At 42.6% G+C, this 18,646-nt stretch overlaps 1 protein-coding gene across 2 annotated transcripts in view; it reads left to right on the top strand.

The window, feature by feature from the left end:
- Nucleotides 1-18,308, top strand: part of zc3h3 (zinc finger CCCH-type containing 3) — a 286,493-nt gene extending 268,185 nt beyond the window's left edge. For both annotated transcript variants that reach the window (XR_013576450.1, XM_078540928.1), the window contains one exon: nucleotides 16,138-18,308. Coding sequence is in view for 1 of the 2 variants with exons in the window: in XM_078540928.1 (XP_078397054.1) it covers nucleotides 16,138-16,169 (32 nt within the window). In the remaining variant the exon portion in view is untranslated. The remainder of the gene's footprint in view (nucleotides 1-16,137) is intronic.
- The last annotated feature ends 338 nt before the right edge of the window (nucleotides 18,309-18,646 follow it).

Consider the following 18,646-nt stretch of genomic DNA (forward strand, 5'->3'; position numbering starts at 1 on the left):
GTGCTATGGGGGTGGGTGGAAGGGCATGGTTTGGCATAGGTGGCATGAGGAGGATCTATTGAACTTATCTTTTAAAAGGTCTCCTCATGCAGATTAGGGTTCACGACTCCTCTGAACCATGACTTTTTAAAAACCTGGCCCCACTCCATGAAAATTCCAGAGGAGTAGGACATTCCTATCTCTACAACGGAGCCAGCCAGGGCAGGAGTGCCGGATGCAGGCTTTTGACAGGAACCAGCCAGCACCCATTAAAGGCACTCTCAAAAATCAGACAGCCCAGGAATGGGGTAGGGAATTCTGGAATCAAGACCCCAACCCCACCCTCCCCTGTCCATTTTTAAAGGGCTCCCGACTCAGTAAAAATCCAGGCCTATATTCCCACGTGCTTGCGGATCACTAACCTCCTTAGTTATGAGGAGGGTTGCAAATGTTACAACCTTGTTCAAAAAAGGGGAATGAGCTAAACCTGGCAACTGCAGACTAGTAAGCCTAACATTAGTGGTGGGGAAACGAAATTTTGTTCTGGATTAATGTCTTTAATTAGCATTTGGAAAATTATGGGCTAATAAATGAAAGGCAATATGGATTTATTCAAGGCAAATTGTGTTTAAAATAAGCAAGTTTGTTGATTAAGTACCGAGAGGGTTAATGGCGTTAGCACAGTTAACGTTGTTTCAAAAGGCATTTGACAAAGTACCACATAATATACATGGAATTAAAGCGACAGTGGCAGCACGCATACAACATTGGCTAAGGGGCAGAGGGGAGAGAGTAGTGGTGAACCGTTGTTTTTAGACTGGAGGGAAGCGTGCAGTGTTGTCCTTCGGGGTCAGTATTGGGAACATTCCTCTTTTTGATCAACATTAATGAGTTGTACACATCATGGCTTCAAAATTTGCAGGTGATGCAGAACTCAAATATAGCAAACCAATGAAAAGAATAGTAACAAACCTCATGATACAGACAGGCTGGTGAAATTGCAGGCACAAATTAACTCTGAGGGCAGGATTTTACTGGTGGCAGGGGTTTCTGCCCTGCGACTGACTAAAGTTGCCATAAAACTTGCCCATGCTCCGGATGGATGCCCCACAGCCAATTAACGCTCTGAGGCTCGGGATGGGCCTTCCAGCCTCAGCTGGGGAGTAATTCCCAACTCAGAACTGACGGCCAGTCTGATTAACTGGCAGCTCTCTGGTCCCAGCAGTGCTATCGGGAGCAGCATGTTAGTTAATCATGATTTGTCTCGAATGCCAGGCTGACTTTCATTTATTAGCCCATAATTTTCCAAATGCTAATTGATTTTGCCTTGGATTAATTTTGCTAATTACTTTTGTCTTGGCAGGACCTAAACAGGAGGTCCCCTGGGAGGGGGAATTGAGGTTGGGGTGCGCAGGCTAGTGAGGGTTGGATAAATGGTGGACAGACCTTTGGGGAAGGGGGGGACACTTGACCTCCGATCAGAAAAGAGGGCCCTGAAGGAGGCACTCCTCCCCCCCTTTCCCACCCAAGGCCCAAGGATGCTTAGCTGCCAGACTTCCTGCCAATTGCCAACTTCTTCCTGCCAGCTGAAAAATTACAGCCGGGCAGAGAGTGGCCCTTAAGTGGCCATTAAATTGGCCACTGGTCTCCATTAGCACAAGGGCAGGCAGGCAGGCAATCCAAGTCTTCACCTGCGGCACATTAACTCATGGCCAAGGTGTGGGTGGGAGGGTAGGGAGCAGCAAAGGCATTCACAGAATTTTATAGGAATGCAAGGCTTTGAAGGGATTTAAACAAGAGGATAGGAATCTTAAAAATCAAGGTTTGCTGGACTGAAAGCTAATATATAAGATGATGGGTGAATTGGACTAGCTGCGGGTTCAAATGTGGGCAACAGAGTTTAACATAGAAACATAGAAAATAGGAGCAGGAGTAGGCCACTCGGCCCTTCGAGCCTGCTCCGCCATTCATTATGATCATGGCTGATCATCCAACTCAATAGCCTACTCCCACTTTCTCCCCATATCCTTTGATCCCTTTCGCCCCAAGAGCTATATCTAACTCCTTCTTGAAAACATACAATGTTTTAGCCTCAACTACTTTCTGTGGTAGCGAATTCCACAGGCTCACCACTCTCTGGGTGAAGAAATTTCTCTTCATCTCAGTCCTAAGTGGTCTACCCAGTATCCTCAGACTGTGACCCCTGGTTCTGGGCTCCCACACCATCGCGAACATCTCTCCTGCATCTACCCTGTCTAGTCTTGTTAGAATTTTATAGGTTTCTATGAGATCCACCCTCATTCTTCTGAACTCCAACGAATATAATCCTAACCAACTCAATCTCTCCTCAGCAGGTCTGGCAGCATCGGTGGAGAAGAAAAGAGTCGACGTTTCGAGTCCTCACGACCCTTCAACAGAACTGTTGAAGGGTCGTGAGGACTCGAAACGTCGACTCTTCTCCACCGATGCTGCCAGACCTGCTGAGTTTTTCCAGATAATTCTGTTTTCGTTTTGGATTTCCAGCATCCGCAGTAGTTCTTTATTTCAATCTCTCCTCATATGTCAGTCCCGCCATCCTAGGAATCAGTCTGGTAAACCTTTGCTGCACTCCCTCGATAGGAAGAACATCCTTCCTCAGTTAAGGAGACCAAAACTGCACACAATATTCCAGCTGTGGTCTCACCAAGGCCCTGTATAATTGCAGCAAGACATCCCTGCTCCTGTACTCGAATCTTCTTGCTATGAAGGCCAACATACCATTTGCCTTCATTACCACCTGCTGCACCTGCATTCCTCCCTTCAGCGACTGGTGTACGAGGACACCCAAGTCTCGATGCACATTCCCCTCTCTCAATTTATAGCCAATCAGATAATAATCTGTCTTCCTGTTTTTGCTACCAAAGTGGATAACCTCACATTTATCCACAATATACTGCATCTGCCATGCATTTGCCCACTCACTCAGCTTGTCCAAATCACACTGAAGCATCTCTGCATCCTCCTCACAGCTCATCCGCCCACCCAGCTTTGTGTCATCTGCGAATTTGGGGATATTACATTTAGTTCCCTCGTCTAAATCATTAATATATATTGTGAATAGCTGGGGTCCCAGCAGCGATCCCTACGGTACCCCACTAGTCATTGCCTGCCAAACGGAAAAAGACCCGTTTATTCCTACTCTTCGTAATAATTTTGGAATAATTGTCAATCTAGTTGTGCGAGGCCGCTTGGGGATGAGCGACCATAATATGATAGAATTCTTCATCAATGACGTAGTTGATTCTGAGACTTGGGTCCTGAATGCAAGAAAGAGGCATATAAATTGGCCAGAAAAAATAACAGACCTGAGGATTGGGAACAGTTTAGAATTCAGCAAAGGAGGACCAAGGGATTGATTAGTGTATTGAGATGGATAGAAAACTGGTTGGCAGACAGGAAACAAAGAGTAGGAATAAACGGGTCTTTTTCAGAATGGCAGGCAGTGACTAGTGGGGTGCCGCAGGGATCAGTGCAGCGAAGTTTTATCCGAATGATTCCTGGGATGGCGGGACTGACATATGAGGAAAGATTGAGTCGATTAGGATTATATTCGCTGGAGTTCAAAAGAATGAGGGGGGATCTCATAGAAACCTATAAAATTCTAACAGGACTAGACAGGGTAGATGCAGGAAGGATGTTCCCGATGGTGGGGGAGTCCAGAATCAGGGGTCACAATCTGAGGATACGGGGTAGACCATTTAGGACTGAGATGAGGAGAAATTTCTTCACCCAGAGAGTGGTGAGCCTGTGGAATTCGTTACCACAAAGTAGTTGAGACCAAAACATTGTATGCTTTCAAGAAGGAGTTAGAGATAGCTCTTGGGGTGAAAAGGATCAAAGGGTATGGGGAGAAAGCGGGAGCAGGCTATTGAGTTGGATGATCAGCCATGATCATAATGAATGGCGGAGCAGGACCGAATGGCCTACTCCTGCTCCTAGTTTCTATGTTTCCTGTCTGCCAACCAGTTTTCTATCCATCTCAATAAACTACCTCCAATCCCATGCACTTTAATTTTACATGCTAATCTCTTATGTGGGACTTTGTCGAAAGCCTTCTGAAAGTCCAAATAAACCACATCCACTGGCTCCCCCTCATCAACTCTGCTAGTTACATACTCTCAAAATTGCAGTAGATTTGTCCAGCATGATTTCCCTTTCATAAATCCATGCTGACTCTGTCCGATTCTACCACTGTTTTCCAAGTGCTCAGCTATTCGTTCTTTTATAATGGACTCTAGAATTTATCCCACTACCAGCGTCAGGCTGACTGGCCTATAATTCCCTGTTTTCTCTCTACCTCCCATTTTAAATAGTGGGGTTACATTAGCTACCCTCCAATCTGTAGGAACTGTTCCAGAGTCTATAGAATCTCGGAAGATGACCATCAATGCATCTACTATTTCTAGGGCCACTTCCTTAAGTACTCTGGAATGTAGATTATCAGGCCCTGGGGATTTATCGGCCTTCAATCCCATCAATTTCTCCAATACCATTTCCCTACTAATACTGATTTCTTTCAGTTACTCCCTCTCACTAAACCCTGTGTTACCCAACATTTCTGGTATGTTATTTGTGTCCTCCTTTGTGAAGACAGAACCAAGGTATGTATTTAGTTGGTCAGCCATTTCTTTGTTCCCCATTATAAATTCCCCTGTTTCTGACTGTAAGGGACCTATATTTGTCTTCACCAATCTTTTTCTCTTCACCTACCTATAGAAACTTTTACAGTCAGTTTTTATGTTCCCCAAAAGCTTACTCTCGTACTCTATTTCCCCCTTCTTAATCCATCCCTTGGTCCTCATTTGCCGAATTCTAAACTGCTCCCAATCCTCCGGTCTGTTTTTTCTGGCCAATTTGTATGCCTCTTTCTTGGATCTAATACCCTCTCTAATTTCCCTTGTAAGCCACCTTTCCTGTTTTACTTTTGCGCCAGACAGGAATAAACAATTGTTGCAGTTCACCCATGCACTCTTTGAACGTTTGCCATTGCCTATCCACCGTCATCCCTTTAAGTAACGTTTCCCAATCCATCATAGCCAACACGTGCCTCATACCATTGTAGTTTCCTTTATTAAGATTCAGGACCCTAGTCTCAGAATCAACTATGTCACTCTCCATCTTGATGAAGAATTCTACCATATTATGGTCGCCCATCCCCAAGGGGCCTCGCACAACTAGATTGCCAATTATTCCTTTCTCATTACACAATACCCAGTCTAGGATGGCCTGTTCTCTAGTTGGTTCCTCAACGTATTGGTCCAGAAAAACATCCCATATAGACTCCAGGAACTCCTCCTCTACGGTATTGTTACTAATTTACTTTGCCCAATCTATGTGCAGATTAAAGTCACCCATAATTACAGATGTTCCTTTATTGCATGCGTTTCTAATTTCCTTTTTAATGCCATTCCCAACATCACTGCAGTTTGGGGGTGTATATACAACCTCCACTAACGTTTTTTGTCCCTTAGTGTTTCTCAGCTCTACCCGTATAGATTCCATGTCGTCGGAGCTAATATCTTTCCCCACTATTGCGTTAATTTCCTCTTTAACCAGCAATGCAACTCTACCTCCTCTTCCTTTTTGTCTGTCCTTCCTAAATACTGAATATCCCTGGATGTTCAGTTCTCATCCCTGGTCACCTTGCAGCCATGTCTCCGTAATCCCGACTGTATCATACCTGTTTACATCTATTTGCACGGTTAATTCATCCACTTTATTGCGAAAGCTCCTTGCATTAAAGTACAAAGCCTTAAGGCTTGTCTTTTTAACATTACTTGTCCCGTTCCCACTATTTTTCACTGAGTCGCTGTTTGATTCCCTTGATTTCTCTGCCTATCACTTTTCCTATTCCCCTTTCTGTCTTTTGTTCTTGTCCTTGATTCCCCCTCCTCTGACTCCCTGCATAGGTTCCCATCCCCTGCCATTTTGGTTTAAACCCTCCTCAACTACTCTAGCAAATATTTCCCCCTAGGACATCAGTCCCGGCCCTGCCCAGGTGTAACCCGTCCAGTTTGTACTGGTCCCACCTTCCCCAGAACCAGTCCCAATGTCCCAGGAATCTGAAATCCTCCCCCTCACACCATCTCTTCAGTCACGTATTCATCCGATATATCCTGCTATTTCTACTCTGACTAGCACGTGGCAATGGTAGTAATCCTGAGATCACCACCTTTGAGGTCCTACTTTTCAATTACTTGCTAACTCCTTATATTCTGCTTTTAGGACCTCATCTCTTTTTTTTTAACTTATTTTGGACGAGTTAGCTTGCGGAGGCTGGAAAATGGGAGGTAGGGCAGTCAAGCCTGGAGGAAATAACAGTGCAGATGACGGTATAAGCAGCAGATGTGCTGAGGCAGGCATAGAGCTGGGCGATTATATGGAAATGGAAGTAGGTAATTTTGGTGATGGAAAGGAAATGAGATCAGGGGTCCAGCGAGTATTTTAACAAGTCTTTCCTTGTGATGTGTAACGGTTTCACAGCAGGCTGAGAGTTGTACTCAACTGCACTTTGCCAGCAGAACGGGCCTCACTGAATTTCAAGCTCTAGGTCTTTTACACAACCTTTCTATATTTTTGGTATAGATTCCCACTGGACCCAGTTCATGATTAATATGCTTGTCTATGATGCACTCTGCAACTCAGAGGTGGAGCCTCCCAGCATGTATTAACTTAACTCCTCGAATACAGGAAGTATTTAATATATTGAATGGTTATATGGTGAACTGTGCATTGTAATGGTGCAAAATGTACTTTGTCTAGTGGTGCAATGCTCCTGCATAAAATTCATTGTTTCCAGGACCTCCTAACCCTTATGCCCACTTTGTATGGGGGAAATCACAGGTCCATATAAACATATTCCTGCACCTTCACAGCTTTTTTCTAACATTTATATTTAGTTATAGAAATAACCTTTCACACAACTTTCATCTCATTCTCCAAAACCCTATCTACGATGTTTCCGGTTAGCACACAGCTAAGGGAGCAAGTTTAATTTGTGTTCCGTAATCCCCCACTGTTATTGCCAGAGTAGCACTCGTAGCCTCTGAGGAAGTGTTCAGAGTTGACTTCCAGTCCCTGTGAGTTCATTATATGCACTTTTTTTTCTTTTTTTTCCCTTTGTGAAATGAGCTACCAGGACCTACTGGCAATGGCTGGACGCAGTCCCTACATCTGTGTAACAGATTTCTAATATTACTTAGTAGAAGTACAGGGAATTGCAAACACAGAATTACAGCACTTCAATGCTATGCTGAGCTAGCTGATAGCACTCGGAGTCCATGTAAGGAAACCCCTATCTTGTGTCACATTAAATGTTTTTAATGGTAATAGCTATTGGTGCTGATCCCCTTCTAATTACACTGGAATATGGTGTTTTATATGCAGTACTTTTTCAGTTTCTCAATTTTATTCCCCTCCTGAAGCTACTGAATGATACTGGGGTACAGTTCAACAGGTAGCAGCTGCATTCTCATACAAGTGTCAACCATGGTTTTGGGGTAACACTGTCATCTGTGATTCAGAAGCTTCTGGGTTTGAGTCCAATTCCAAAGATATAGGCTGACATCTCAGTGCAGCACCAAAGGAGTGCTGATCTGTTAGAGCTACCGTCTTTCAGATGAGAAGGTAAACTGAGGACCCATCTGCCCTCTTGAGGTGAATGTAAAGGAACCCACGATATTATTCGTAGAGAGTAGCGGAGTTCTCCCAGTTTCCTGTCTAACACTTACCCCTCAACTAACATCATTAAAACACATCATTTATTTTATTACTATTTGTGGACGTTTGCTCTGTAAATTGAATGCCATGTTTGTTAATTGACAACAATGGTGAGTATACTACTGGCTGTAAAGTACATTGGATGTTTTGCTATCATGAAAGAAGGTACATGAATGTGAGTACATACGAATATACAAAATAGGAGTAGATGTAGGCCATTCAGCCCCTCGAGCCTACTCCACCATTCAGTTAGATCATGGCTGATCTCTTTGTGGGCTCACCCACAAGAGAAAACATTATTTCCACATCCACCTTGTCTAGACCATTCAGGATCTTATATACTTCAATCAAATCGCCTCTCACTCTTGTAAACTCCAGTGGAAACAAGCCCAGCTGTCCAACCTATCCTCATAAGACAACCCACTCATTCTAGGTATCAATCTAGTAAACCGCCTCCAACGCATTTATCTCCTTCCTTAAATAAGGAGACCAAAACTGCACGCAGTATTCGAGATGTAGTCTCACCAGTTCCTTGTATGACTGAAGCATAACATCCTTACTTTCATCTTTAATTCAGTATAAGATAGCATTCCATTAGCCTTTTTGATTACATGCTGCACCTGTATGCTAACTTTTTGTGACTCATGCACAAGGACACCTCACTCCCTCTGCACCTTGGAATTCTGCAGTCATTCTCTGTTTAATACTCTGCTTTTTTTACTCTTCCTGCCGAAGCGAATAACTTCATATTTTCCCACATTATTCTCCATCTGCCAGATTTTTGCCCACTCACACAACCTATCTATATCCACCTGCAAACTCCTTGGCCTGAATTTACAGTTTGGTGGGTGGGCACGATCGGAGCAGTCAGGAAATGGAACGCCAACCGTGATTGGCCCCCGACCGCAATTTCATGCTGGCTGGCCAATTGATGGCCAGCCAGCATGAAGCGCGCATTGATACGATCAGCGCTGCCTGAGTTGGGGGCAGGAGGAGGGCAAAAGGTTGGACGAGCAGCGAAAATTCACAGTTAATTGCAGCGTTAATGGGTGTAATAGCCCTCTTAACTGTCGGCAGGCGTGCTTCCAAGTTTAGCACACTCCTGCTGGCTGAAATATTGCGCAAGTGCGTGATGACATCAGGACGTTTGCCCAACATCATCGCGTGCTATTTTACATTGGAGCATGTCGGGTGTGCGCCTACACACATAGCAAAAAATTCTGCCCCTTATGTTTTCTTCACAACATACTTTCCTACCTATCTTTGCGTCGTCTGCAACTTTAGCTTCCATTCCTTCGCTCCCCTCATCTAAGTCATTGATGTAAATTGTAAAAAGTTGAAGACCCAGCACAGATCCTTGTGGGACTCCACTCGTCACATCCTGCCATTCAGGCAAAGACCCATTTATATATATTCTGTTTTCTACCAGCCAGTCAATCTTCTGTCCAGGATAATATATTACCCCATACACAATGAGCTTTTATTTTCTGCAATAACCTTTGATGTGGCACCTTATTAAATGCTTTCTGGAAATCCAAGTGCAGTACGTCTACAGGTTCCCCTCTATCCACAGCACATGTTACTCCTTCAAAGAACTCTAATAAATTGGTTAAACATGTTTTCCCTTTCATAAAACCATGCTAAGTCTTCTCGATTACCTTGAGTTTTTCTAAGTGCGCAGCTATAACCTCTTTAATGATCAATTCTAACACTTTCCCCATGACAGACGTCAAGTGAACTGGCCTATATTTTTCCTGTTTTCTGCCTCCCTCCCTCCCTTCTTGAATAGAGTGTTTTTTTTTTTGCTATTTTCCAGTGTGATGGAACCTTTCCAGAATCTAGGGAATTTTGGAAAATTAACACCAATGGATTTCCTACCTCATTAGCCACCTCTTTAAGGATCCTAATATGAAGTTAATTTGGACCTGGAGACTTGTCAGCCCATAGCTCCATCAGTTTGTTCAATACTAGTTCCCCTCTCCCCTCCACCTCCCGATTTACAGCTATTATTGGAATGTTTTTTGCAGCCTCTGTAGTGAAGACAGAAGTAAAATATTTGTTCATTTCATCCACAATTTCCTTATTTTCTACTATTAACTCCCTATTCTCACTCTCCAGAGGACCAACACTCACTTTACCTACTCTTATCCTGTTTAAATATCTGTAGAAACTCCATTTTTACATTTCTAGCTAGCTTCCTCATAAAATCTAATTTCTTTCTCCTGATTAACTTTTTAGTCATGCTCTGCTGTTCTTTATATTCTGACCAATCATCTGATCTGCCACTCATCTTTGCACAGTTATATGCTTTTTCCTTAAGTTTGATGCTTGCCTTAACTTCTTTAGTCAATCGTGGGTGGTGGGTCCTCCCTTTAGAATTTTTCTTTATAGTAGAATATATTTATCCTGAGTATTCTGAAATATCCTCTTAAACATCTGCCACTGCTTCTCTATTGATCTATGCCCTAGCCTAGTACCCCAGTTCACTTCAGCTAGTTCAGCTTTCATGCCCACATAGTTACCCTTATTTAAGTTTAAAATACTAGTCTTAGACCCACTCTTCTCCCTTACAAACTGAATACAAAATTCAGTCATATTGTGGTCGCTGCTCGTTAGGGGTGCCTTTACTCTGAGGTCACATTACACAATACCAAATTTAATATAACCTGCTCTCTGTTTGACTCGAGAATGCGCTGTTCTAAGAAACTATCTCAAAAGCATTCTGTGAACTCCTCATCTAGGCTACAACTGCCAATCTGATTTTTCCAGTTTATAAATAGATTGAAGTAATCTATGATTATTGCCATCCCTTTATCACAAGCACACAATATCTCTTTTTGTATATTTTGTCCTACATTGTAGTTACTGTTAGGGGGCCTGTAGACTACTCCCACTAGTGACTTCTTTCCCCTACTATTCCTCATCTCCACCCAAACTGATTCTACCTGATCTCCTGAACCAAAGTCATCTCTAACTTATGTACAAATGCCATCCTTGATTGACCGTGCTACCCCTGTTTATCTTTTATCCTTCATTAGTTAGTGTCAGTTGAAGAAAATATAATAGCCAGATCTCAGTGCCATCTTCTCCCACACATCCCACACATATGCACACGCACCCTTTCCAGCTTGCTGAATAGTGTTTGGGGATGAGAAATCTGGTTGATATCATACACCTGCTTCTCTGATGAGCTTTTGACTGCAAAGCTGCTGCACCATGGCAGACAATAGAAAGTAAACACAGACTAGGGAGCAAACTTTAAAATCTCCTGTGATCTGTATGGCTCAGTTTCACACAATTTGTGCATCTGCCAATACTACAACTGAGGCATTTAGACCTAGGCCTGAATTTTCATTCCCAAGTACACAGTCATGAAACTGTCTGAATTCGGGGGTTTGGGGGGGTGGGGGGAAGGCATGCTAACTGGAGTGGGGTCTGCCACCCTGGAATCAGTGCAGAGGGTAGGTGTTTAAATGGCCCGCCTTGGTGCTCTGGGACTTTGTCCCAGTTGTAGCAATAACAGTACAACACAAAACAACCCCCTAGCTCTCACCCCTCACCTGACACCACCCCTTATGCCCTATCCATGCCAACTCATACCCCTCTACCCACCCCATGCCCCCATATCCTCCATGCCAACCTATGCCCCACTTCCCACCATGGCCCCTCGTACATGCCAACCTATGATGTCCCATTGATCTCTTTATAGCCTCTATGCCTACTCACACCAACATAATGCCCCTGACCACCACCATTTGCCCTTACACCCTCCATGCCAACTCACCCAGTATCCACCATGGGCAGACCTTAGAAGCCATGCTAAGATGAAAAAAATAAAGTTCTAAGTATCTGTTACAGGCTTCACTACATTAAAAACTCTCATTGATAAAAGCCCATTCAATAATTTAAATCCCATCAAGTACTTAATCCTTTTTAAAAGTAAACATCTGTATCCATAGTCCCACATCAAAACAGCTAATCTCTTTATAACCACTTGGAGCTTCCAATCAAACTATGAATTTTCAGCTCCACCTCCACCCACTGTGATAGTGTTAGGTTGTGGAAGCAGTCAAGCAGAAACATACTACAATGATAGCACTCACGCTTATGTCAACAAACATCTATTGAAATTGCAAGTACAACTTGCAGGCTGGTCATTTTTTTCTCAAATTTCAAAGGGTAGGTGATTTAAATGACCTGACAACTTGACAGTTCCACAGATCTTATCCACTTCTTACCCACGTTCACGTCAACAGTTAACAATCCTAAAGCGGTACTTGACCTCTCTCAAAGAGTACCTCATCTCTCCAAAAGAGTCCCCAACCCCTCCTAATGACTGCTAGGTTTAGCGGTGGGGCTTCCGGAATCAGGGTTACAGTGCCATTTTGACTAAGGCGCAAAGCCCTTCTGGCTTTGCGAAAATTCAGGCCCTAGTGTCCTAAAACTTAACAGGAGATCCCCCAATCTCCTTCAAGTGGGAAACTGTAAAGTTGAATTTACCCCCTTTATTGAAGCATGCCATCCTATCATCACCCCAACTCTATTACCTCAATGCAGACTTGTAGTAATGCAATCTTACAGAGTCATTTATGGCACAGAGGAGGCCATTTCCAACTTGACCTTGTCCTCACCAGTTTATCTGTTATAGATGAATCCTTCCATGACAGTATTGCTAGGAGCGACTACTGCAAGTCCTTATGGAGATGAAGTCCATTGAGGACACCCTCTATCACATTGTGTGGCACTAGCAGCGTGCTAAATGTGATAGATTCAGAATAGACCCAGCAACTTAAAACTGGGCATTCATGAGGTGTTGTGGGCAATCAGCAGCACCAGCAGAATTGTATTTAACCACAATCTGTGACCTCATGGCTCAGCATATACCTTTACCATCAAGCTAGGGCACCAACTCTGTTCAATGAGTTTAGGGGAGGATCCCAGGAGGAGCTGCAGGCATACCCAAAAGTGAGGTGCCTTTCTGGCGGAGCTACAATACAGGATTACATGTGTGTTAAACAGCAGCATCAGCATGTTTTAGACAGGGCTAAGTGATCCCATAACAACTGGATCATATCAAAGCTGTGCAATCCTTCCGCACCCAGTCATGAGTGGTGGTGGACAATTAAACTAAATGGAGGAGGAGGCTTCAAAAAATATCCTATCCTCAATGATGGGAAGCCCAACATGTCAGTATAAAAGACAAGGCTGAAGCATTTGCAACCATCTTCAGCCAGAAGTGCCAAGTGGATGATCCATCTGTCTCCTCCTGAGATCCCCACCATCATAGATGCCAGTCTTCAGTCAATTCGATTCACTACATGTGATATCAAGAAATGGCTGATGGCACCAGATACAGCATAGACTGTAACATCCCCACAGCACGGCTGAAGACTTGTACTCCGGAATTAGCATGTCCTTAGTCAAGCTATTCCTGTGCAGCAGGACAAATCCAATCCAAATCCAAATTACTGCCACATCAGTTTGCTTGCAATCATCAGCAGTGAAGGGACAGTCTGCATGGGATATACGGCACAGAAACAGGGCATTCAGTCCAAAAAGTCCATTTGTAGTCAACTCGAACCTCCTCCCATCTTCCCTCATCTAAATTTATCATCGTAATCCTCTGTTCCCTGCTCCCTCATATGCTTGGCTTATGTCCTTGTCCTAAATGCACCTATGCTATTCACTTCAAACAGCCCCTATGGTATCAAGTTCCACATTGTCACCACTCTTTTTGGTAAAGAAGTTTCTTCTATATTCCCTATTGGATTTCTTGCTGACTATCTTATATCGAAGATCTCTGGTTATGCTCTTCACCACAGGGGGAAACATTTTCTCTATATTTCCACTATATCAAAACCTTTCATAATTTTAAAATCCTCTATTAGGTTATCCCTCAGCCTTTTTTCAAGAGAAGAGACCCAACCTGTCAATTATTTCCTGATATATATACCTGCACTTTTCCAGCATCATCCTTGTAAATCTTCTCTGCACCCTCTCCAGTTCCTCCTTATCCTTTTTATGATAAGGTGACCAGAACTTCCCTACTTTTCAGTTCATTCCCTCTAGAAATAAATCCTAGTGCTTGGTTTGCTTTTTTTAAATGACTTTGCTAACCCATGGTGCAACTTTTAGCAATTGTGGTATTTGTACTTTGAGACCCCTTTGTTTCTCTGCCGCACCTACATTTGCACCTCCCAAGTAATAAGTGACATCCCTTTTCTTCCACCAAAATGTGTCATCTCATATTTATCAGTAATGGACTTCAGTTGCCAATTGTTTGCCTGTTCTGCAAGTTTATTAATGTCCCCCTGTAACTTGTTGCGGTCATCCTCAGTGTTGACTATCCCCCTCAATTTGATGTCCTCCACAAATTTAGAAATTGTGGTTTTGATTCCAAAGTCCAAATTGTTGACATAAATTGTGAACAAAATTGTGACCCTTGTGGCGTACCACTTCCCACCTTCTGCCACACTGAATAACCACCCTTTACTCCCACTCTCTGTCCATTCTGTCACTTGTCCCTGAACTCCACCTTTTCCATTAGTCTATTACAAGGCACCTTATTGAAGGCCTTTTGGAAATCCATATAAATTATATCTGTGATGGAAGCTGTTATTGACAGTGCTGTCAAGTAGCGCTTACTCAGCAACAACCTGCTCACCAGTATTCAGTTTGGATTCTGCCAGGGCCACTCAGCTCTAGGCCTCCTTATAGCCTTGGCCCAAACATGGGCAAAAGAGCTGAATTCCAGAGGTGAGGTGAGAGTAATTGTCCTTGACATAAAGGCAGCATTTCACAGAGTGTGGCATCAAGGAGCCCTAGCAAAATTGAAATTAATGGGAACAGGTGGGACCTCTCCACTGGTTGGAGTCAAAACTAACACAGAGAAAGATGATTGTAATTGTTGGAGGCCAATAATCTGTCCCAGGACATGGCTGCAGGAGTTCTTCAGAATAATGTCCTAGGCCTAACCATCTTCAGTTGCTTCATAAATGACCTTCCCTCCATCAAAAGGTCAGAATTGAGGATGTTTGTTGATGACTGCACAGTGTTAGTACAATTCGCAGTTCCTCAGGTACTGAAACAGATTGTGCTCGCATGCAGCAAGATCTGGAAAACATTTAGTCTTGGGCTGATAAGTGTTGATCATCACACAAGTACAAGGCAATGACCACCTCCAACAAGAGCGAGCCTAGCCTTCTAGCCTTGACATTCAAAGGCAAGGCCAGCATTTATTACTATCATTGAGTTTCCCACTGTCATTATCCTGTGAATTACCATTGACTGGAAACGTATCTGAACCAGCCACGTAAATACTGTGGTACAAGAGCAGGTGAAAGACCGGGAATTCATTGGCAAGTAACTCACCTCCTGACTACCCAAAGCCATCTACAAGTCAGGAGTTTGATGACATACTCTCCACTTGCTTGGATGAGTGCAACTCCAACAACACACAAGAAACTTGTTGCCATCCAGGACAAAACAGCTGCTTGATTGACACCATATACACCATCTTAAGCATTCACTCCCTCCAGTAACATAGCTGTAGTGTGCACTATCTATAAGACGCACTACAGAAATTGGCCAAGCCTCCTTCAACAGCAATTTCCTAACCCACAACCTCTACCACCTAGAAACACAAGGGCAACAGATGCATGGGAAGCCCACCACCTGAAAGTTCCCCTCCAGGTCACTCACCACCCTGCCTTGGAACTATACCACTGCTCTTTCACTGTTGCCAAGTCAAAATCGTGGACTTGCATTCCTAACAGTACTGTGGGTGTACCTACACCACATAGACTGCAGCAGTTCAAGAAGGTGGCTCACCACCACCTTTGTTAGGGAGTTGTGGATGGACAATAAATGCTAGCTTCGCCAGCAATGTCCGCATCCTAAGAAAGAATATGAAGACGAAAGCAGTGATTTAAAGTTGGAGGTTTGGTTGACATTGGGTGGGAGGGGCTGTTGGGGTCAGTTTGTATTGACAATGATCCAGCTGAACCAATTTTAGTATCAAAACCATAAAGATCAGGAAAGATTTTTTTTTCCACCGTATGAAAGAAGGTTAAGGAGATGTTCAAGTTTTGGAATGCTTTCTGAGGGTCAAGAGAGATTTGTGAATCAGTAGCCAGGGGACATCTACTGAGGATTATTAGAACTAGAATACTTTAATAAATGATTATTGAGGTAGAGATTATATAATTTAAAAAGGAATTGGATCAATATTTGAAAAGAAAAAGTATAAAATGATACTGGGAATTGGCAAGGAAGTGAATAGATTAGCTGGAACCAGTTGAAGAACTGGCACTACACCGATGTGATGGGCCAAATCATTTCATTCTTTGCTATAAATCATATAATTCTGTTGCTATTAATCACCTTTCTTTTCTCTTGCAGGGAAACCGATTCAGATCAAGCCCCGGTTGTGATTGACTTCTTTTGGCAAAACTGTGTCGACATCAACCAAGTAGCTGGGAAACAGAAAGGGAACTTGCCTGAAACAGTTTATATACAACTAGCAGATGTTACAATTCCTACTATTGTTTTGCACAAGCATTTTCTGTGGTGTTTTTCTCTCTCTTGTGTAAGGACCCAGATTGTGGGCCTGCAAGAAAACCTTCAGGAACATCACAACTACAAATGCAGCAATGTTTACTAATCACCTCCACCTGCCCTTCAAGGGGAATGAAAGTCATTGTATTTATGCAACGATTTTGGTATGAATTGATCAGTTTCTGAGCCTCTGGAGTACGTTTCGGTTTTATTTTTCTGTCCCACATCAGTGACGCGACATTTATAAATTGTGGTCTTTATGATGTTGTGGATTCTCAGTTTTTAAAGAAAAAACTTAGCTGCCTCCAGTTTTATAAATATTGTAGAGTTTTGATTCTTGCTATTTTGCCTGGTTTGCAGTACTGGGAACTTTGCCTTGCCTATGTGTGGTTGAATGGTAGTATGGTGGGAGCTTTACTCCCCATGTAACCCATACGGTATCTGACTTGGGAATTCTTGATGCTTACATTGAATAGAAAAGTTAAAAAAAATTGTTCTATTCTCCGGTATTGGAGAATCCTTACACCTAAATGGACACTAAACTTGCCAAAAAAAAAATTAAACCTAATCCAAGCCATTTCTAACTACCCTTGAATCTAATTGTAAATGTGAACTAGATTCCCTGAAGCTGTTTAGATACATTATTTCATCCCCTTGTGGAGTTTTTAATTACAGTAATGGTGATAGTTGAAGAGTGCATTTTGTTTGATATGTAGAGATGTCCACAAAGGTTATTAACAATTTTCAATCTTTTTTTGTAACCAGGATCTGTCAGCAGTCTATATTTTAAGACTGAGATGTACTAGATTTTGCCCTGCCTTCATATCCAATATATTAGAATGGACAATATTTCAAAGTATTGATGCTCAATGCCGTGGAGTAGAATTCTAGTTCAAGTCCCAGTCTACTCAGAAGCAATGTGCACGGTGGAGTCTGTGACATGGCACAGCAAAGGAGAATAAAGATTCGCAGGATTGTCGCAACTGGGTAATCCCTGGCACCTTTTGTCAGATATTCACACTGTGTTTACCAAGTGGGTGCAGAAAATACTACCTGCCACCTTGGCCGCCAAGCGTGAGGCCAGGTTGACAAAGAAGAAAACATAATAATAGAAAGCAAGGGAAGCTTACCAAGAGCAATACCTCAAGGAGTAAAAATAGTTTTTTTAAAAGGCGTCACTCACATCAGTTTTGTATGTGTGTGTTAGGATAGAAATAACTAATTTTATCTATTAAGAGGAATAATTTGCATTTAATATATTTTATCTTGCATGCTGCAAGAACTGCACGCTGAAGATTTTGATATTTAAGAAATTTCAGTACCTCCATACTCAGTTCCTGATTGTGCCTATACCGTCAAAAGCACCTTCTGCATCATGGAGCCAATAAATAAGCTGACTTTATTGGATAACAAGATCAGTTCATTCAAGTGATTTTATGGTGTTCCAAGCACATTGCAAATGAGCCACTTTAGTGAGCAATTTCCAATGGTGGGAGAAGGGGGCAGTTGGGGAGTTTTTAAAAATGAATATGTATAAAAAATGCAAAGGGAGTTAATGGAACCTGCATGTTTTAGCACTCATTCCAAGCAAGTGCTATGTACCTACAGCCCTGTAGGCTCAGGCAGTTTAGTCGCATTATGGGGCCTAAGTTGATTTTAAGTTGCAAACCGGGAAGGGCTTTATGCGCTGACTCCTAGATCTCTGCATACAATGGAGTAAGCTGTGTTGTGAGCCTCAGGCCTCCACATCTGATATTATAAGCTTGGTTGTATCCTTATTGTTGTTTAGGGAAGAAGAGCTTTTAGTTGCTGTGGAGGAAGAAAGATAGTGTAGTGACATTCTGATTGACGTCTCATAGAAATATGCATAACATGTTGTTATGACAGGTTCATAATATGAATACTCTTTGCTTTTCATTGACTGCATGTTGTTTCTTGGAGAATTCATTTCTGTTTACTACTTGTTAAATATGTTATATTTTTTCTTGCTGTTTATAAATGAATTTTGCTGATGATTGCTGAGCCTTTTTTCCAAAGATCAAACCTGTTTTCAAAGCCAACTATTCAGTGGAGCTTCTGTAAAATCTGTCCTAGTTTTGTAATTCTACAGAAATGCATATGAGCCAGACAGAGAATCCCAATCTATGTAGCCAATCCACAGTAACTATATTGTATAGAATTTCAATGGATCAAAGGCCAATGAAGCTTTAATTATTAACAAATGGAAGTTATAGAGAAAGAAAGCATATGCATTTATCTAGTACATCCTCAGGCTGTCCCAAAGCACCTTGCAATGAATGAATTATTTTTGAAGTGTACTTCACCATCATTATATAGGCAAATACAACAGCTA

Source organism: Cetorhinus maximus, chromosome 4 (genome assembly GCF_964194155.1).
Source record: "Cetorhinus maximus chromosome 4, sCetMax3.hap1.1, whole genome shotgun sequence".
In the NCBI taxonomy this organism is placed as follows: domain Eukaryota; kingdom Metazoa; phylum Chordata; class Chondrichthyes; order Lamniformes; family Cetorhinidae; genus Cetorhinus; species Cetorhinus maximus.